The 16038-nt window shown below is 41.8% G+C and overlaps 1 protein-coding gene across 2 annotated transcripts in view; it reads left to right on the forward strand.

Annotated features, from left to right (window-relative positions):
- LOC119963370 (protocadherin Fat 4) overlaps positions 1-16038 on the forward strand; it is a 365380-nt gene that overhangs the window by 277657 nt on the left and 71685 nt on the right. For both annotated transcript variants that reach the window (XM_038792402.1, XM_038792401.1), the window contains exons 9-10: positions 145-395; positions 6746-11113. In XM_038792402.1, the coding sequence (XP_038648330.1) occupies positions 145-395; positions 6746-11113 (4619 nt within the window). The remainder of the gene's footprint in view (positions 1-144; positions 396-6745; positions 11114-16038) is intronic.

Below are 16038 nucleotides of genomic sequence, written 5' to 3' on the forward strand. Positions count from 1 at the left end.
AAGAACCTGCACTTGTCAAGTCATATTCTAGTATAGCAAGATGGTACATTGTTTACTTCACAAGTTCAGTTTACTGAAGCTGCTAAGTGTGAATTAATCTCAATGCACTTACTGAGTTTCTTTTATTCTCCTTCCTCTTAACAGCTACAGCCTGGTTGGTGGTAACTCCCAATTTTCCATTAATCCATCTACTGGACAAATTATTACAAGTGCTCTGCTGAACAGAGAGAACAAAGAAATGTACAGTTTTGTAGTGGTAGCTACGGATGGAGGCATACCTCAAGCCATGTCCAGTTCAGCCACTGTGTTTTTAACTGTTTCAGACATCAATGACAACCCTCCCAGATTTCGTCATTTCCCATATGTTACCCACATTCCAGCACCCACAAATGCAGGTGAGCAACTTTGTCAAAAGCATGCCGAGAAAAAAGGAAAGACATTTTGGAAGCTCCAGTATGGAAGCAGAAACAGCGACATTGAAAGAATGAAGGAACGTTCTTGTAGGAAGCAGGGTGGGAGGAAATATCAAGATAGCTGTGGGCATCAACAGGCTCGTCGTAGAAATTGGTGAACAGCCCATTCCCAGCAGTGGAGATAGAAAAGCTGAAGGAGAGAAGGGACAGTCGAAGATGGACCATGTCAAAGTAGTTTGTTACCATTCCTCTGAATTAAGGCAAAATGAAAGCAAAACAGAAATGTTCAAATTAACAGATATTAAACAATAATATAAAACAGATTACAAGATAAATCATGAGAAAGCAAATAGATGCTTATTAGGATAAATGAAATATAAATCACAAGCAGTGTTCAATTAATAGACTTTGAAAGCATCTTAGTATAGGGAGATAAAGGTACTACCTAAAAGCAGATTCCATTGCATGTAATCTGCGATATTTTTATATATTAATGCATGCTGTAACATATTACACATCTCGTGTCATGTTTTTAAAATTATTTTATGGGCAAAGAATGGGCAGTGTGATTTGTGCATTAAATCTGTTCGGGATGACAAAGCAAGTTTAATGCGCACCGTCCTTTTTCAGTAATTAGTGTTTTTATTAGAGACCTAAAAGAATTTAAATTGTTGGCCACCAGCCAAATTAATTTACTGTGTTACATTGCAATTATATATCACTAATATGACCATAGAAATTCCTTCAGCCGAGTGAAATCATTTTAACTGTGAATCTTGTTTGCATACTTAATTTCTTGTAGATCATTACCTCAAAAGGACAACTTTAAAGCATCAGTGCAATTTTCTGCTCAAAGCAGCTACTTTTAATATGTATTAATCCCTTACTATTCTGTTTAAGAACTGTTAAAAAAAGATATACTGACCTATATTGCTTCCTGGGAATTTACTTTTGCTTGTCATCTAATGATCTTTTATAGAAAGAACTTGCAATTATGTTACACTTTTTACGACCTCTGAATTCCTGAAAACATATCACAGTCAACAAAGTACTTTCAAAGTGAGGTCATTATTTTAATGTAGGAAACTCAGACAGCCCTCTGTTCAAATCAAATCATCAGCCTTGTCTGATCTGTTTAAACTCTGAAGTGGCCTTCTCACTCTGAACTTCTCTGCCTGACAAGTAATAAGCAGATCAGACAGTTAATTGAAGATTCAAGCTGGGAAGACTTTCCCTTTCCTCACATCTGCTCTCTCAGCCCTATGCTTTTAAAACTGCTGCTTTTTGAGGTGTCCTGAAATTCCCTGAAATCCTGTGAAATGCCTAGCCTTCATTCAATTTCAAAAGTGCAGCACCTTTAACTAGCCTTTGATTGACAGCTTCATGGTTTAAACACAGCTGCCAGGAGGTTTGTTTTTTAACTCTCCCTTCAAGTTTGAATTCACCTGAAGTACCCTCCACTGATCCCAATGCAATGTTTATAAACAATCATGATCTGATTGACAGATGCTGGCTACTTCAAAGCAGCTGAGTGCCTTCTTTCACTTCCTCTTTTCTAACCGCTAAGCGTTGTTCAAGTGGCCACCAATGTCAATCAGAACAAGATTACTAGGATCAGTGGAGGGTACCTGAAATCACAATGCTGCAAGTGATCTTCTGGTTGCCCAGGACTGGAAAGGGCAGCCCAGACATGGGTCCCCCATCCTGGGGGAGAATACCAGTGTCAACCCCTTAACTACAGCCTTAGTGTACCCTTCCCCTGGATCCTTAGGCACCCTTCATCTTCAGCCTGGCAGTGGCAGAGGGGACATGAGCAATGGGCTGACCCCCTTGACCCCCCTTTGGGTTCCATAACCCAAGGTCAGGGTGTCATTGACAAGGTGTCAGTACTGTGGTGTCAGGAAAAAGTTTACCATTGACAATGCCATGGGGTAGGACCTGAAGGGCAGAGTCTGGTGGGGGGGAGGGGTTTGGGTCACTTCCATGCATGTTTGGTGTGGTGGGGTAACCCGTTAACCTGTTATTCCTGTGGTGGGGAGGAGGTTACCCCTCCTTGATGGGGTGTGGGGGTGCTCCCCTTGTCGGGGACGAGAGGTAAGGTGGGGGGAGTAAGGCGTTGAGCCTTACTCTCAACGCTTGGATCGGGAACCCAGAAGAGTGTGGAGGGATGTTGGATGCGATCTTCCCCCAGGAGTTCAAATATAGAGCAGCCTCCGAGAGCCCGATCCAATTAAGGGTGGCAGCTTGGTTCCGGCAGTGAGTTGTCCAATCAAGGTAACCCATAGAGACGGCCACCAACCGTCTTCGCATTGTTAAGTCTTCTTCAGTAGTAGGGAAGCAGCAGCCACTGAAGCAGGCTAAGTATTAGCAAAGACATCAGTCTCCGTGAAGTTTTTTAAAATTATTAATTTACGGGATGTGGGCATTGCTGGCTAAGCCACAATTTATTGCCCATCCTCAGTTGTCCTTGGGAAGTTGGTAGTGAGCTGCTTTCCCGAACCACTGCAGTCCCTGAGGTGTAGGTGTTTGCTGTTAGGGAGGGAATTCCAGGATTTTGACCCAGCGACAGGAAAGGAACGGCGATTATATTTTCAAGGCAGGATGGTGAGTGATTTGGAGGGGAACCTCGAAGTGGTGCTCTTGTCCGTATGTGAACCTGCGGAAGGATCATTATCGGCCGGGGGCCTGTCGTCGCGTGTCGGCAGCCCGTCATCCACTTGTCTCTGAGCCAGCCGCGCGGAGGCCAGCAGGAGTCGCTCACGGGTGTGGTAGACCCCGGGGCCTTGGTCGCCCACGTCGGGCGCCTCCCACGTGAGTGGGAGGTACTCTCCGTAACTTTCGCCGACCCCACCGAACAGGCCAAGGCTTTGGCTGTCGGGCACACCCTTCTGGATGCAAGTGGTCATGGGTTTGAAAGGTGCTCCTAAGGAACCATATTGAGTTCCTGCTGTGCATCTTGGTGATGGTACACACAGCTGCCACTGTTCATCAATGGTGGAGGAACTGAATGTTTGTGGAAGGTGTAGCAATCGAGCGGACTGCTTTTTCCTGGATGGTGTTGAGCTTATTGAGTGTTGTTGCAGCTGCACTCATCCAGGCAAGTGGAGAGTATTCCATTTCACTCCTGACTTGTGCTTTGTAAATGGTAGACAAGCTTTGGGGAGTCAGGAGATGAGTTACTCACCACAGGATTCCTAGGCTTTGACCTGCTCTGGTAGCTACAGTATTTATATGGCTAGTCTAGTTCAGTTTCTGGTCAATGGTAATCCCCCCCCAAGGATGTTGATAATGAGGTATTCAGCAATGGCAATGCCTTTGAATGTCAAGAGGCAATAGTTAGATCCTTTCTTGTTGGATATGGTCATTGCCTGGCACTTGTGTATTGCGAATGCTAATTGCCACTTGTCAGCCCAAGCCTGGATCTTGTTCAGGTCTTGCTGCAGCCCATCGTGTCTGCCATGGCTTTCCAAATGAGCATTATGATTTTGTGCCATTCTCCTGCCTTTTCCCCGTACTCTTGCACATTGCTTTTATTCAAATAATCTTCTGATGCCCTCATGAATGCCTCAGTTGAAGGTGCCTCCACCACACTTCCAGGTAGTGCATTCCATGCCCAAACCACTCGCTGTGTGAAAAGTTTTTGACTCACACCACATTTGTTCTTTTGCAAATGATTTTAAATGTGTGTGCTCTCGTTCTCAATCCTTTTACAAGCGATAACAGTTTCTCTCTATCTACTCTGTTCACGCTCCTCATGATTCTGAATTCCTCTATCAAATCTCCTCTCAACCATCTTCTCTTCAAGGAGAACAATCCCAACCTCTGTATCTAACCTCATGACTAAATTTTGTCATCCCTGGACCCATTTTTGTAAACCTCTTCTGCACTCTCTCCAGTACATTCACATCATTCCTCTAGTATGATGCCTTCAAGGGCAGCACGGTAGCATTGTGGATAGCACAATTGCTTCACAGCTCCAGGGTCCCAGGTTCAATTCCAGCTTGGGCCACTGTCTGTGCGGAGTCTGCACATCCTCCCCGTGTGTGCGTGGGTTTCCTCCGGGTGCTCCGGTTTCCTCCCACAGTCCAAAGATGTGCAGGTTAGGTGGATTGGCCATGATAAATTGCCCTTAGTGTCCAAAATTGCCCTTAGTGTTGGGTGGGGTTACTGTGTTATGGGGATAGGGTGGAGGTATTGACCTTGGGTAGGGTGCTCTTTCCAAGAGCCAGTGCAGACTCGATGGGCCGAATGGCCTCCTTCTGCACTGTAAATTCTATGATATACGAACTGCTGTACACAATATTCCAGCTGAGATCTGACGTGTCTTGTATAAGTTAAGCATAAGCACCTTGCTCTTGTACTCCTTGCCCCTGTTAAAAAGCCCAGAATACTAGATGCTTTGTTAATTGCTCTCTCCACCTTCAATCATCTATGCACACATACACCCAGAACCTGCTGCTCCTGCACCCGTTTTAGAATTTTAGCCCTTATTTTATATTGTCTCTCCATGTTCTTTCTTCCAACATCACACTTCATCTGCCACTTATCTTCCCACTCCACCAACTTGTCTGTGTGCTTTTGAAGTTCTCCTCACAGTTTACAATGCTAAGTTTTGTGTCCTCTGCAAACTTTGAAATTATCGCCTGCATACCCAGATCTAGATCATTAATATAGGTCAGGAAAAGCAAGGGTCCCAATTCTGACCCCTGGGGAACCCCATTACAAATCTTGGTCCAGCCTGAAAAATATCCATTGGCCAGTGCACCCTGTTTCATATTACTCAGCCAATTTTGTATCTATGTATACTATGTATACTTTGTATACTGTCTCTTTTATTTAATGCACTGTAACTTTTCTCGCAAATCTGTTGTCAAATGCAGTAATGTGCATTAAGAAGACAACAAAATCATCCAGTATATCCCCTTTCAGCTCTAATTTTCAACATTGCTTTCATTTAATTGAGATTACAAAACATCAGATTATTTAAAAAAAGGCACAAAATGAATATTGGTTGTAATTTAACCTCAAGGCGTGGAAGTCGTTAAAAAACAGTTGGCCATTAATTGTAGGATAAAGATATATAAACCATTTCTTTAATTCCCTCTATTAATCAGTGCTATTTATCGATTGTTCTATAAAATGTGCCTTTTTCCCTCTGTCCTTGAACCACAGGAATGTAAAGAACAGATTATTCTGGTTCACCTGAGCAATTCCAATGTCTAGGAAATATATTCCACAATACTGGCTGTCAGCATTCTCACAGTCTATTTTTCAAAGCATGCTAGCTAGTGAAGCTTTTTTTTTTAACCAACTGTATGAGTTATCGAATTGTATCTAGCTTTAAAACCGAGGCTGGCTACATAAGAAGACAGAAGGCATGTTTAATTTTGCACTGCCGTCTTGAATCCATTTGAGTAGACTTAATTCTTATATACTAATAACAAGTCATAACATTATTCACCATTGAACCTCTTTGCATTGTTGGGCTGTTCCTTGAGGCATTGTGTCTCTTATTACTGTGTACATTAATAGAAGTTTTGCAATCAAGAGCAGAACCTATAAAACAAAATATTTAGAATTCATCACTGATGCAGAGGTGATTATTACTACTTCCATGTTCCGTAACAAACCGGCTGCTCTCTTATGAGTTTAATGTGCTTCATTCAGTACACTGGCTTTTTACAGTAATGAGACACAGTACTGATCACTTTATCACAGTCATCACTTGTTTATGGTAAGATTTAGGAGTAAGTAAGTGGGGTCATTTTATTTTGCTTAGAATGGTTTCAAAGTTTGAACTCTGTATTCTGAAAATTTCAACCTATTTTCATATCTCACAAACCTCCATCTCATTTCTAGCTTTTGTTCAATGAGCATTGTCCTAATGATTTTACAAATTTGTTGATTATTCAAAAATTAATTTCGGTCTCCAAGGACTTTAGTTGTCTATTTTGTTTTCAAACCAAGTTTAAAACCTCCAGTCGCCAACAGACCACGAACCCAATCAGCCCAAGAATTAATTGACTAATTAAATCCTAATTCCTAAGCCCTATTCTTTTGATCTGGGGCATTTTTCATTTGTGTGCTATTAGCGAATTTGAATGTGCTAAAGATCATTATATATTGACAATAATTGCAAGTTCCTTTCATTAAATGCCTGTAATCAAGAAAAGATAACTGTTGAGGGCTATTGAGATGTATATAATTTTCTAATACAACCTATACAAAACCACTGATAGGATTGCTATATCTTTGTGATTTTCTTTAGCAGAACTACTTGAATCATATGCACATAAACAGGCTCCTAATGTGTTTTTTTCTCCCGTATACAGGTTCATTCGTGTTTGCTGTGACAGTTTCTGATGATGATGAAGGCCCGAATGCAAAACTTCAGTATTCCTTGACAGGAATAAATGTGGAAAAATTCCAGATTGATCCAAGCCGTGGTGCGATCATGGCTGCTCAAAGGTTAACTGAAGACACTGATATAACTGTGACTGTTAACGTTAAAGACAGTGGAATATATCCAATGTCAGACTCCACCACTGTGACAGTGAGATTCGGGAATGAAACTGATTTTCCTCAAATAAATGTAGGGCAACAGTCCTTTATATTCCCAGAAGACCAGAAGATTAATACCTATATTGCAACAGTGTCAGCCTCTTCAACAAGGCGTCGCGTAAGGGGGTCATTATCATACTATGTCGCCAGTGGTAACCTCGGTGATGTCTTCCATATTGATCAGCTGACAGGGAAACTTGTTCTCACAAAGCCATTAGATTTTGAAGCAGTTCAGAATTATGTGCTGTGGATTGAAGCCAGAGATATGGGGTATCCACCCTATTCTTCCTATAAGCAATTGGATATCGCTGTGCTTGATGTCAATGACAATGCACCAGTTTTTAAGCAGGATCCATTCATGGCTAATATAATGGAGAATACCTTCTCACACAAAATAACCACTGTTGTAGCAGAAGATAAAGACAGTGGTCCTAATGGTCAAATAGACTATACCATAGTGGATGGTAACAAAGGCAATAATTTCAACATCAACAGAGAAACTGGTGAGATCAGAAATATTGGACCATTGGACAGAGAAAGGAATGCCCAGTACACATTAACTGTAAAAGCAACAGATAAAGGAGCTTCTTCAAGGAGCTCTTTGTGTCATGTCATTATTGACGTTTTGGATGAAAATGACAATGCTCCGAGATTCTCACAGATATTTAGTGCTCAAGTGTCTGAAAATGCTGCTATTGGCTACACGGTGACACGTGTCACCACATCAGATGAGGACACTGGAGTGAATGCTGTTAGCCGGTACTCTATTAGAGATGTAAATCTTCCCTTCTCCATTAATGCGAAGACTGGAGATATCACAGTCAGCAGGCCTCTGAATCGGGAGGATGTGGAACGCTACACAGTCAAAGTTTATGCCCACGATTCTGGGTGGACAGTGAATACAGATGTAACTGTTTTTGTGACAGATGTAAATGATAATGCCCCACGATTTACTCATCCATCTTACTATCTAGATTACCCAGAGCTCACAGCGATTGGCTCCAGAGTTACTAAGGTAGTCGCTATAGATACTGACAGTGGCCTTAATGGTCAAGTATTTTACTTCATAAAATCACAGACAGAATTCTTCCGAATAAATTCCACCACAGGAGAGATCTGGACCAAACAATATATAAAATATCACAATTCCACAGGTTCTACCAATCTGAATATTAACAGGCACAGTTTTATTGTAACAGCCTCAGACAGAGGTAGAATTCCCATGATGAGTGAAGCCACAGTCATTATCAACATTGTGGACAGTAATGACAATGCACCACAGTTTGAATCGGAAAAATACTTTACTCCTGTTACTAAGAACGTCCAGGTCGGAACAAGGTTGATTAAAGTCACTGCAGTGGATGACAAAGATTACAACCTAAATTCAGAAATAGAGTATCACATTACTGGTGGAAACAGTTCAGATCAATTTACACTGAACAAGAATGATGGTTGGGTGTCTGTTGCTTCCTCTCTGAGAGCCAGTACAAATAAAGTTTTTTTAATCAGAATCGCAGCAATGGATAAAGGTAATCCCCCACTGTCCGCGACGTCCACTGTTCGTATTTTGGTAACAGAAGAGAATATGCACACACCTCAGTTCTCTGACAGCCACATCAGCATCACAGTTCCTGAAAGCCTCGCCACTGGAACGGTCATCAGAACAGTTTCAGCCAGAGACAAAGATGCTAATATGAATGGGTTAATCAGATATAACATTTCAAAAGGAAATGAGGCAAGAGTGTTCTCTATTATTAATTCAACAGGTGCTATATCTCTCGCTGGACATCTGGATTTTGAGTCTCAGCAAAGATATGAACTGGCCATAAGTGCTGAAGATGGTGGTTGGGTGAAAAGAACTGGCTACCTGAGCATTACTGTTCATGTCACTGATTCAAATGATAATGCACCCCTGTTCAGTCCAGATGAGTACTTCCCAGTTATATCAGAAAATGCCCCGAGTGGCACAATAGTAGTTCAGTTAAATGCCACAGATGCAGATTCTGGAGGTAATGCTGTGATAGCCTATACCATTAAGACAACTGACAGTGATCTTTTTGTCATTGATCCAAACACTGGAGTCATCACAACTCAAGGATTTTTGGACTTCGAAATGAAACAGAGTTATCATTTGTATGTGAAAGCCTTTAATGTCCCGGATGAGGAGGAGCACTTTAGCTTTGCCAATGTTTTTGTGCAGCTCAGTGGTGTAAATGAGTATGTCCCACGTTTTTTGTCCAGACAGTATGCATTTGAGATCTCAGAGGCTGCTTCAAAAGGCACCGCAGTTGGGGAAGTATTTGCAAGTGATCGGGACCTTGGGAATGACGGAGTTGTCAGCTACTTACTTGTTGGTAAAAGCAAAAGGAAAGGTTTCAGGATTGACAAAAAGACTGGACAACTTTATGTGTCAGGGCAGCTTGATCGGGAAAAGGAGGAAAATCTTTACTTGAAGGTTCTGGCAAAGAATGCTGGAAGCATCCGTGGATTTGATGTTGATGAAGTCTTCGTGAATATTACTGTACTGGATGCCAATGATCCTCCTGTTTTCACATCTGAGGAGTACTCAGTACATATTAACGAAGGGGCTGCACCTGGAGCTCATGTCATTTTTGTAAGTGCTTTTGACTCTGACTCTGTTCCCAGTTGGAGCAGATTCACTTATCACATTGGAGCTGGAAATGAAGAGGGGGCCTTTTCTATCGACTCTCAGTCTGGCCAGGTTTCAGTGGCAGCAGAACTGGATCGGGAGTCTATTCCCGTTTACAACCTCTCTATATTAGCTGTTGATTCTGGAGCGCCTTCAGCCACAGGTAGCACCTGTTTAATTGTCAATTTGGATGATATTAATGACAATGGGCCTACTTTAACATCCATGAGTGGAGAAGTTGTAGAGAACCAGCGTGCAGGATCTATCGTGATGACACTTAATGCCACTGATCCAGACCTCCCACCAAACCAAGGTCCATTCAACTACCATTTGCTCAGCACAGGCCCTGCAACCAGCTACTTTAGTCTTAGCTCTGGAGGGATCCTTAGTACAACCAGAGAAATTGACAGAGAGCAGATCAGTGATTTCTACTTGTCAGTAATCACTCGTGACTCTGGCATGCCGCAGATGTCTTCCACAGGAATAGTGCATGTCACAATACATGATCAGAATGACAATCCATCTGAGCCCAGAACAGTAGAAATATTTGTTCACTATTTTGGAAACCTGTTTCCTGGTGGGACTTTGGCCAGTGTGAAGCCCCAGGATCCAGATATATTGGATACCTTCCGCTGTAATCTGACTACAGAGCATACAACACACTTTAACATCCCAGCAGATACATGCAACCTAAATTCCCAACCACGATCAACAGACGGAAAATTTGATCTGATTGTCCATAGCAGTGATGGGCTGCACAGCACCGTAAACAGCAATGTCCATGTTTTTTTTATCGGATTCAATAATGTGACCATAGATAATAGTGTCCTTCTCCGTCTGAATATCGCAACTGTTAAAGATTTTCTTACCAACTACTACCTTCACTTCTTACGCATTGTTAAGTCTCACCTCTCGGGGATGGCAACTGCAGTGCAGATCTATGGTTTTTATGAACTGAATGAGAAAACGTATATAATGGCAGCTGTAATGGCAAAACGAACTGGCAATCAATATTTAAGCCCCAATGGGGTAGCCACTTTTTTTGAGAGCATTAAGGAAACCTTGTTCAGACAGAGTGGGGTCCGAATAGATTCAGTGGACCATGACCCTTGCACTAATAACCCATGTCGGAATGGTGGAAGCTGTGTGAAAAGGCTTGCCGTTGGTTCATCATTACAAAGACAGGAAAGTGTCCCAGTCGTTATTGTGGCCAATACAGTTCTAGAACCATTCATCTGTCAATGTCTGCCAGGATATTCTGGACACGTCTGTGAAACCGACATAGATGAGTGTCTTCCATTCCCTTGCCACAATGGTGGAACGTGCCACAATTTAATAAGTAGATTTTCATGTACCTGCCCTGAAGGGTTCATGGGAACGGCTTGCGAAAGGGACATCAATGAATGTCAGTCAAATCCCTGCAAAAGTGGTGGAACTTGCCAGAACTTCCCAGGAGGTTTTAGATGTGCTTGTAAAGCTGGATATACAGGTATTCAATATGGGAATCCTCTTTCAATAATTTATTTGGTGATTGTAATTAGGAAATATATTCATTACTTTGCTTCTAACTTAAGTATTAAGGTTTTTGGACATTAATAATGCTGAAAAATAACATTGATAGTACCATTATTCTATGGCAAGAGATGCTGTGATAGAAAGCCCACAAAGTCAAATGTCCACATGGTTAATTCCTCAGAGAAGTCAGAAAGAGAATGTGCCAAAGCAAGGTGTTTTCCTCAATCCGGTGAAGAAAAATTCAGAAAATCGTCAGTGTTGGCCACACTTACAAACTACCTTAGGAGGTCGCAGAGTGACAATCACAGAATGCCAGTAGCAGGCTTGCTGTTGATTCTCCACGCTAAAGACGGGCCATAGTGCAGGAAGCCTAAAGAGGGTGGCAGGGTATAACTTAAAATCTATCAATGTTACGATACACCAAGACACTGTTCAAATATGTTTTAAGAGAAAGTTAGCTAAACTATCTAAATTGAGTAATTGTGTTTGCCATTGAATGATAGGGGACGGGATTCTCCATTTTGCCGGTGCCCGGGGGTTTCCCACAAAATATATAGATAGATTTGGCGAGGGGTCAAAGATCTGGCAAATGTTGTATAATGTGGCAAAATGTGAAGTTGTCCATTTTGACAGGATGAAAAATCAAGAGGCATATTGTCTAAATGGTGAGAGATTTTAGAGCTCTGAGATGCAAAGGGATCTGGGTGACCTAGTGCAAGAATCACAAAAGGCTAGCACGGCGGTGCAGCAAGTAATTAGCAAAGATAATGGAATGTTATTGTTTATTGCTCGGGGAATTGAATACAGGAGTAGGGAGTTTATGCTTCAGTTATACAGCACATTTGGTAAGACCTCATCTGCAGTACTGTGTACAGTATTGGTCTCCATATTTAAGGAAATATGTAAATGCACTAGAAGCAGTTCAGAGAAGGTTTACTAGACTAATAACTGGAATGGACGGATTGTTTTATAAGAAAAGGCGGGACAGGCAAGGTTTGTATCCGCTAGCATTTAGAGAAGAAAGACGCAATTTGATTGAAGTTTTTAAGATCCTGGGGGAATTGACAGGGTGGGAAAATATAGAACTCAAAGTCACCATTTCAAAATAAGGGTTGTCAATTTAGGACAGAGATCAGGGGAAAAAAATAATATGAGAGTTGTGAGACTTTGAAATTCTCTTGCTTAAAACATGGTTGAGGTAGTGTCCTTGAATATCTCTCAACCAGAGGTAGATAGATTCTTGATAAGCAAGAGGATGTTTATCAGTGGTGGACAGGAGTGTGAGATTAAAATTAGATCAGCCATGATCTTATTGAATGGCGGAGCAGGCTCCAGTGGTGAGTGGCCTACTCCTGCCCCTAGTTCGTCTGTCGTATGTAAAGCAAATTGTATTAAATACCCTAGTCAATTTTAAGTGTTAGATTCAATAATTCCTTTTTGTTGTGACGTAATCTAGTGATTGACAGTAAGAAATTGATTCTTCAAACTGTTTATGCCAACGTAAACCTATTTCTGCGCTTGTTTATGTTTGTCAGGTCATTTGGAATCCTGTGGGCTTTATTGAGCACCTCAACATTTTCAAAAAAACTTAAATAAGCAAGTAGTTGTTAATATTTAGTTTTAATCTGTGGTTTTAACCTCTTGGGAGGGGGGGGTGGGGGGGGGGTGGTGGGGGAGAGAAAATTAAGTCAAAGGGATGAAAGTCTTCAGAAAAAACCTGAGATCAGAACGTTCCAGACATCCCATAATAGACAGTAACCCCAGAGTTAATATTATAAATAACAGTGTAAAACAAGGTGTCTTGCTGCTGTCCTATACTCTCCAAATGTACATTGATGTACTTTCAGTAGAAGAATTCATTTGATAATACAGTTGCATGATTTGCAGCATTTCTGTCAGAAAGCCATCATTATTATGTGCAATTTTCTACTCTTTCTATAAGTGGCAGAAAGTGGTAAAATTGCATTATTGTGCCAACATGACAGATCAAGTAATCAGCATTTCCATCAGTTATATACAAGAATCTTTTAATTATTTATGTTAACTCTTGGGGATGTCTGCTATGATTAGTTCCTTTTTTTTTAAATCACTCTTTTAATGATGGTAAATATTCATGTGTGAATGGACATTTTGGTTTTTACATTTAACCGTAAGCGTAGCAACCATCAACTATAGATAGAAACAATGTGCCTTTCATCCATGTTCCAGAAAATCTACCTCATTATGATGGATTATATTTTGCCAGCTGCATTGTGCCTCCTTTTAATTGACTTATTCAACTTTTTTGGGCTGAGAATGACCGAAAGAGATTACCTCAGTCCGATGTAATGTTAAAGTTTAAACCCTTATGTCCTGGAGTTAAGTTAGTTAATGATGATTAAGGACAGTTTTCCCCTTCTTTAAAAAAAAATATTTTCTTCAAAGTAAATAAGCTTTAACATACAGGAGTTGGATGTTCATTTTTTCTGCCTGACCTTTCCTTGAACTATTCATTTCCGCTTTCAAATGGTTTATTACAGCAAAGGCATGCACTTTCATCAAATTGTTTGTTTTCAAATTAAGAAATCAGATTTATATATTTGAATAAATAAACTTAAGCACGATATATATTGTCAGAAATTACTGCCAAAATAACAGCGAAGTTAACGATGCTCACCAAATTAATGCACAAATCAAACAGCAACTTCAGTTGAGAGAAAATGCAGAGTTAAATGTGAAAACGAAAATTTCTATCTAAAATATCCTTCTCAGCCAGTAGCTTCACAAGAATCAGCATATCGCTGTTTGAATAACTATTGGAATCCGTTAAACATCATGATGTTCCTGTACCATGGGGCAGCACGGCAGCTTATGTTAGCACAGTTACTTCACAGCTCCAGGGTCCCAGGTTCTATTCCCGGCTGGGTCACTGTCTGTGTGGAGTCTGCATATTCTCTCTGTGTCTGCGTGGGTTTCTTCGGGGTGCTCCGGTTTCCTCCCACAGTCCAAAGATATGCGCGTTAGGTGGATTGGCCATGCCAAAATTGTCCTTAGTGTCCAAAAATTGTTAAGTGGGGGTTACGGAGATAGGGTAGATACGTGAGCTTCAGTAGGGTGCTCTTTGTAAGGGCCGGTGCAGACTCAATGGGTCGAATGGCCTCCTTTTGCACTGTAAACTCTAATTCTATACCTGCACCCAAACTAAACTCGCCTCAAGAAGTTAAGGCTTCTCAATTTCAGCTCAACTGCAATTTCTAACAGTGTGATATGCCTTAATTATCACCAACCTCTCTAGTATTGAAAGTTAACTATTACAGATGTGGAATCTCATTCCTTCAGTTTTTAATTGTTATTGTAGATATTTTATATGTTTTTCTGTGTTTTTGTAACCTAAATCAAATCTGTTCTTTCTTTCCTTGCTCTGTTTGACTTTCTGTACCAGATTTGACATTTAAATCTAAATTACAATTCCTGGTTCAACCTTGAGATTACTTCAATCTGATTAAAGAAATACACAGTTGCTTGCCTGTTTTCACAGGTCCCAGAAGTCACATGCAGGGCAAAGTCTCATGGAAATTAAACAAGCGGGGCAAATCCCCACCCGTGGTTCGCAAGAAACAGTAAATTCTGCCCCATTATGTTTTACCTACTTGCTGTCTTGAGAGTGGTGTCATTGTGCCATTCTTACTTATCCATTTGTCTACTTTGCCCAAATGTTGAGACCAACATTCATATTTTTAAAATATTATTTCAGATCATTTGTTAATTGTGTCTCAACATGGGAAGATATTTTATGCAATCCCCACAGCGGGTTTGAAGGCATAGAGGGCATGTAATTAAGTAGGAAGGTAACCGGTGTGTACTCCAACATCTTCCTGCCTCAACCCCAATTAAATCCATAGTGGGATGGCCTGTGGACAACCTTCCTGTCCTGTTGCCAATTGAGGCCCTTAAGTTGGTAATTAATGTCCAGTTAAGGGCTGCATCCCACTCCCTTGGTATTCACGCAACCCACCGACTGGCAGGCCTGTTGCCATTAAGAAGCATGGTGAGCCAACCTGTGTGGGTTGCTTGTAGTCTTCCAGAATGAGGGACCCGCATTCAAAGGCACTCAGCGCTGGATCGAGGGGCCTGGCCATTAGGAAGTGGCACTGAGAACCACCCTTGTTGTCAATCTGCCTTTGCCGCCTTCCGATGACTCCAAACTGCAAAACCCCTCTTGTCATCACTCACCCGAGTCCAGGGACCCAATGAAGATCTGGGCCCCTGGTTGGTGTCTTTCCTGCAACGGCCAGCTTCCTGGTTGCGTTGCTAAGCATGAGCTGCCGGCCTCTAATTGGCCAGCAGCTCTAGCGAGGTGTAACTTTCACTGCAGGGGGCTCTTTATTCCTGTGAAAAAAAGAAACACAGGTTTCTTGCTGGTTCATGAGCTGGTGGCCAAGATCCTGTCAAGTCCATAAAATTCCCCCTAGGATCTTTGTTGCCTGCTGCATCTATTCCTGTATGTCTCCATCTATTTTGATAACTTTACATCCTCTTTGTACTTCAGACTTCATTTTTGAGGAGCAATTGGGCAAAATTCTCCTTTTGCAAGACTATGGGCTGAATTCTCCACCATTGGGAGTCTCTGTTTTGCTGACAGCCCAAGGGTTTCCCGACAGAAATCCGGTGCGGCGGAACGGAGATGCACGCCCATAGTTCTACCGGCAGAGGTGATTTGCAACTGATTTGCGCTCCCCTTCAGTAAATGATTCACTATCCTTCGCCATGCAAAATTTATGCATGGCGAAGATTGCAAGTGGTTCCGATAGTGAGGTCCCACGGCTGCCCCCTTTCATCGCAATTCAGACCCCGACCACCAGATTATCTGGGGTGTGTGTCCCCCCCCCCGGCCCCCAAGTACGGGGATGACCTGATCCC

The sequence above is a fragment of the Scyliorhinus canicula genome, chromosome 3, assembly GCF_902713615.1.
Source record: "Scyliorhinus canicula chromosome 3, sScyCan1.1, whole genome shotgun sequence".
Taxonomy (NCBI): Eukaryota; Metazoa; Chordata; class Chondrichthyes; order Carcharhiniformes; family Scyliorhinidae; genus Scyliorhinus; species Scyliorhinus canicula.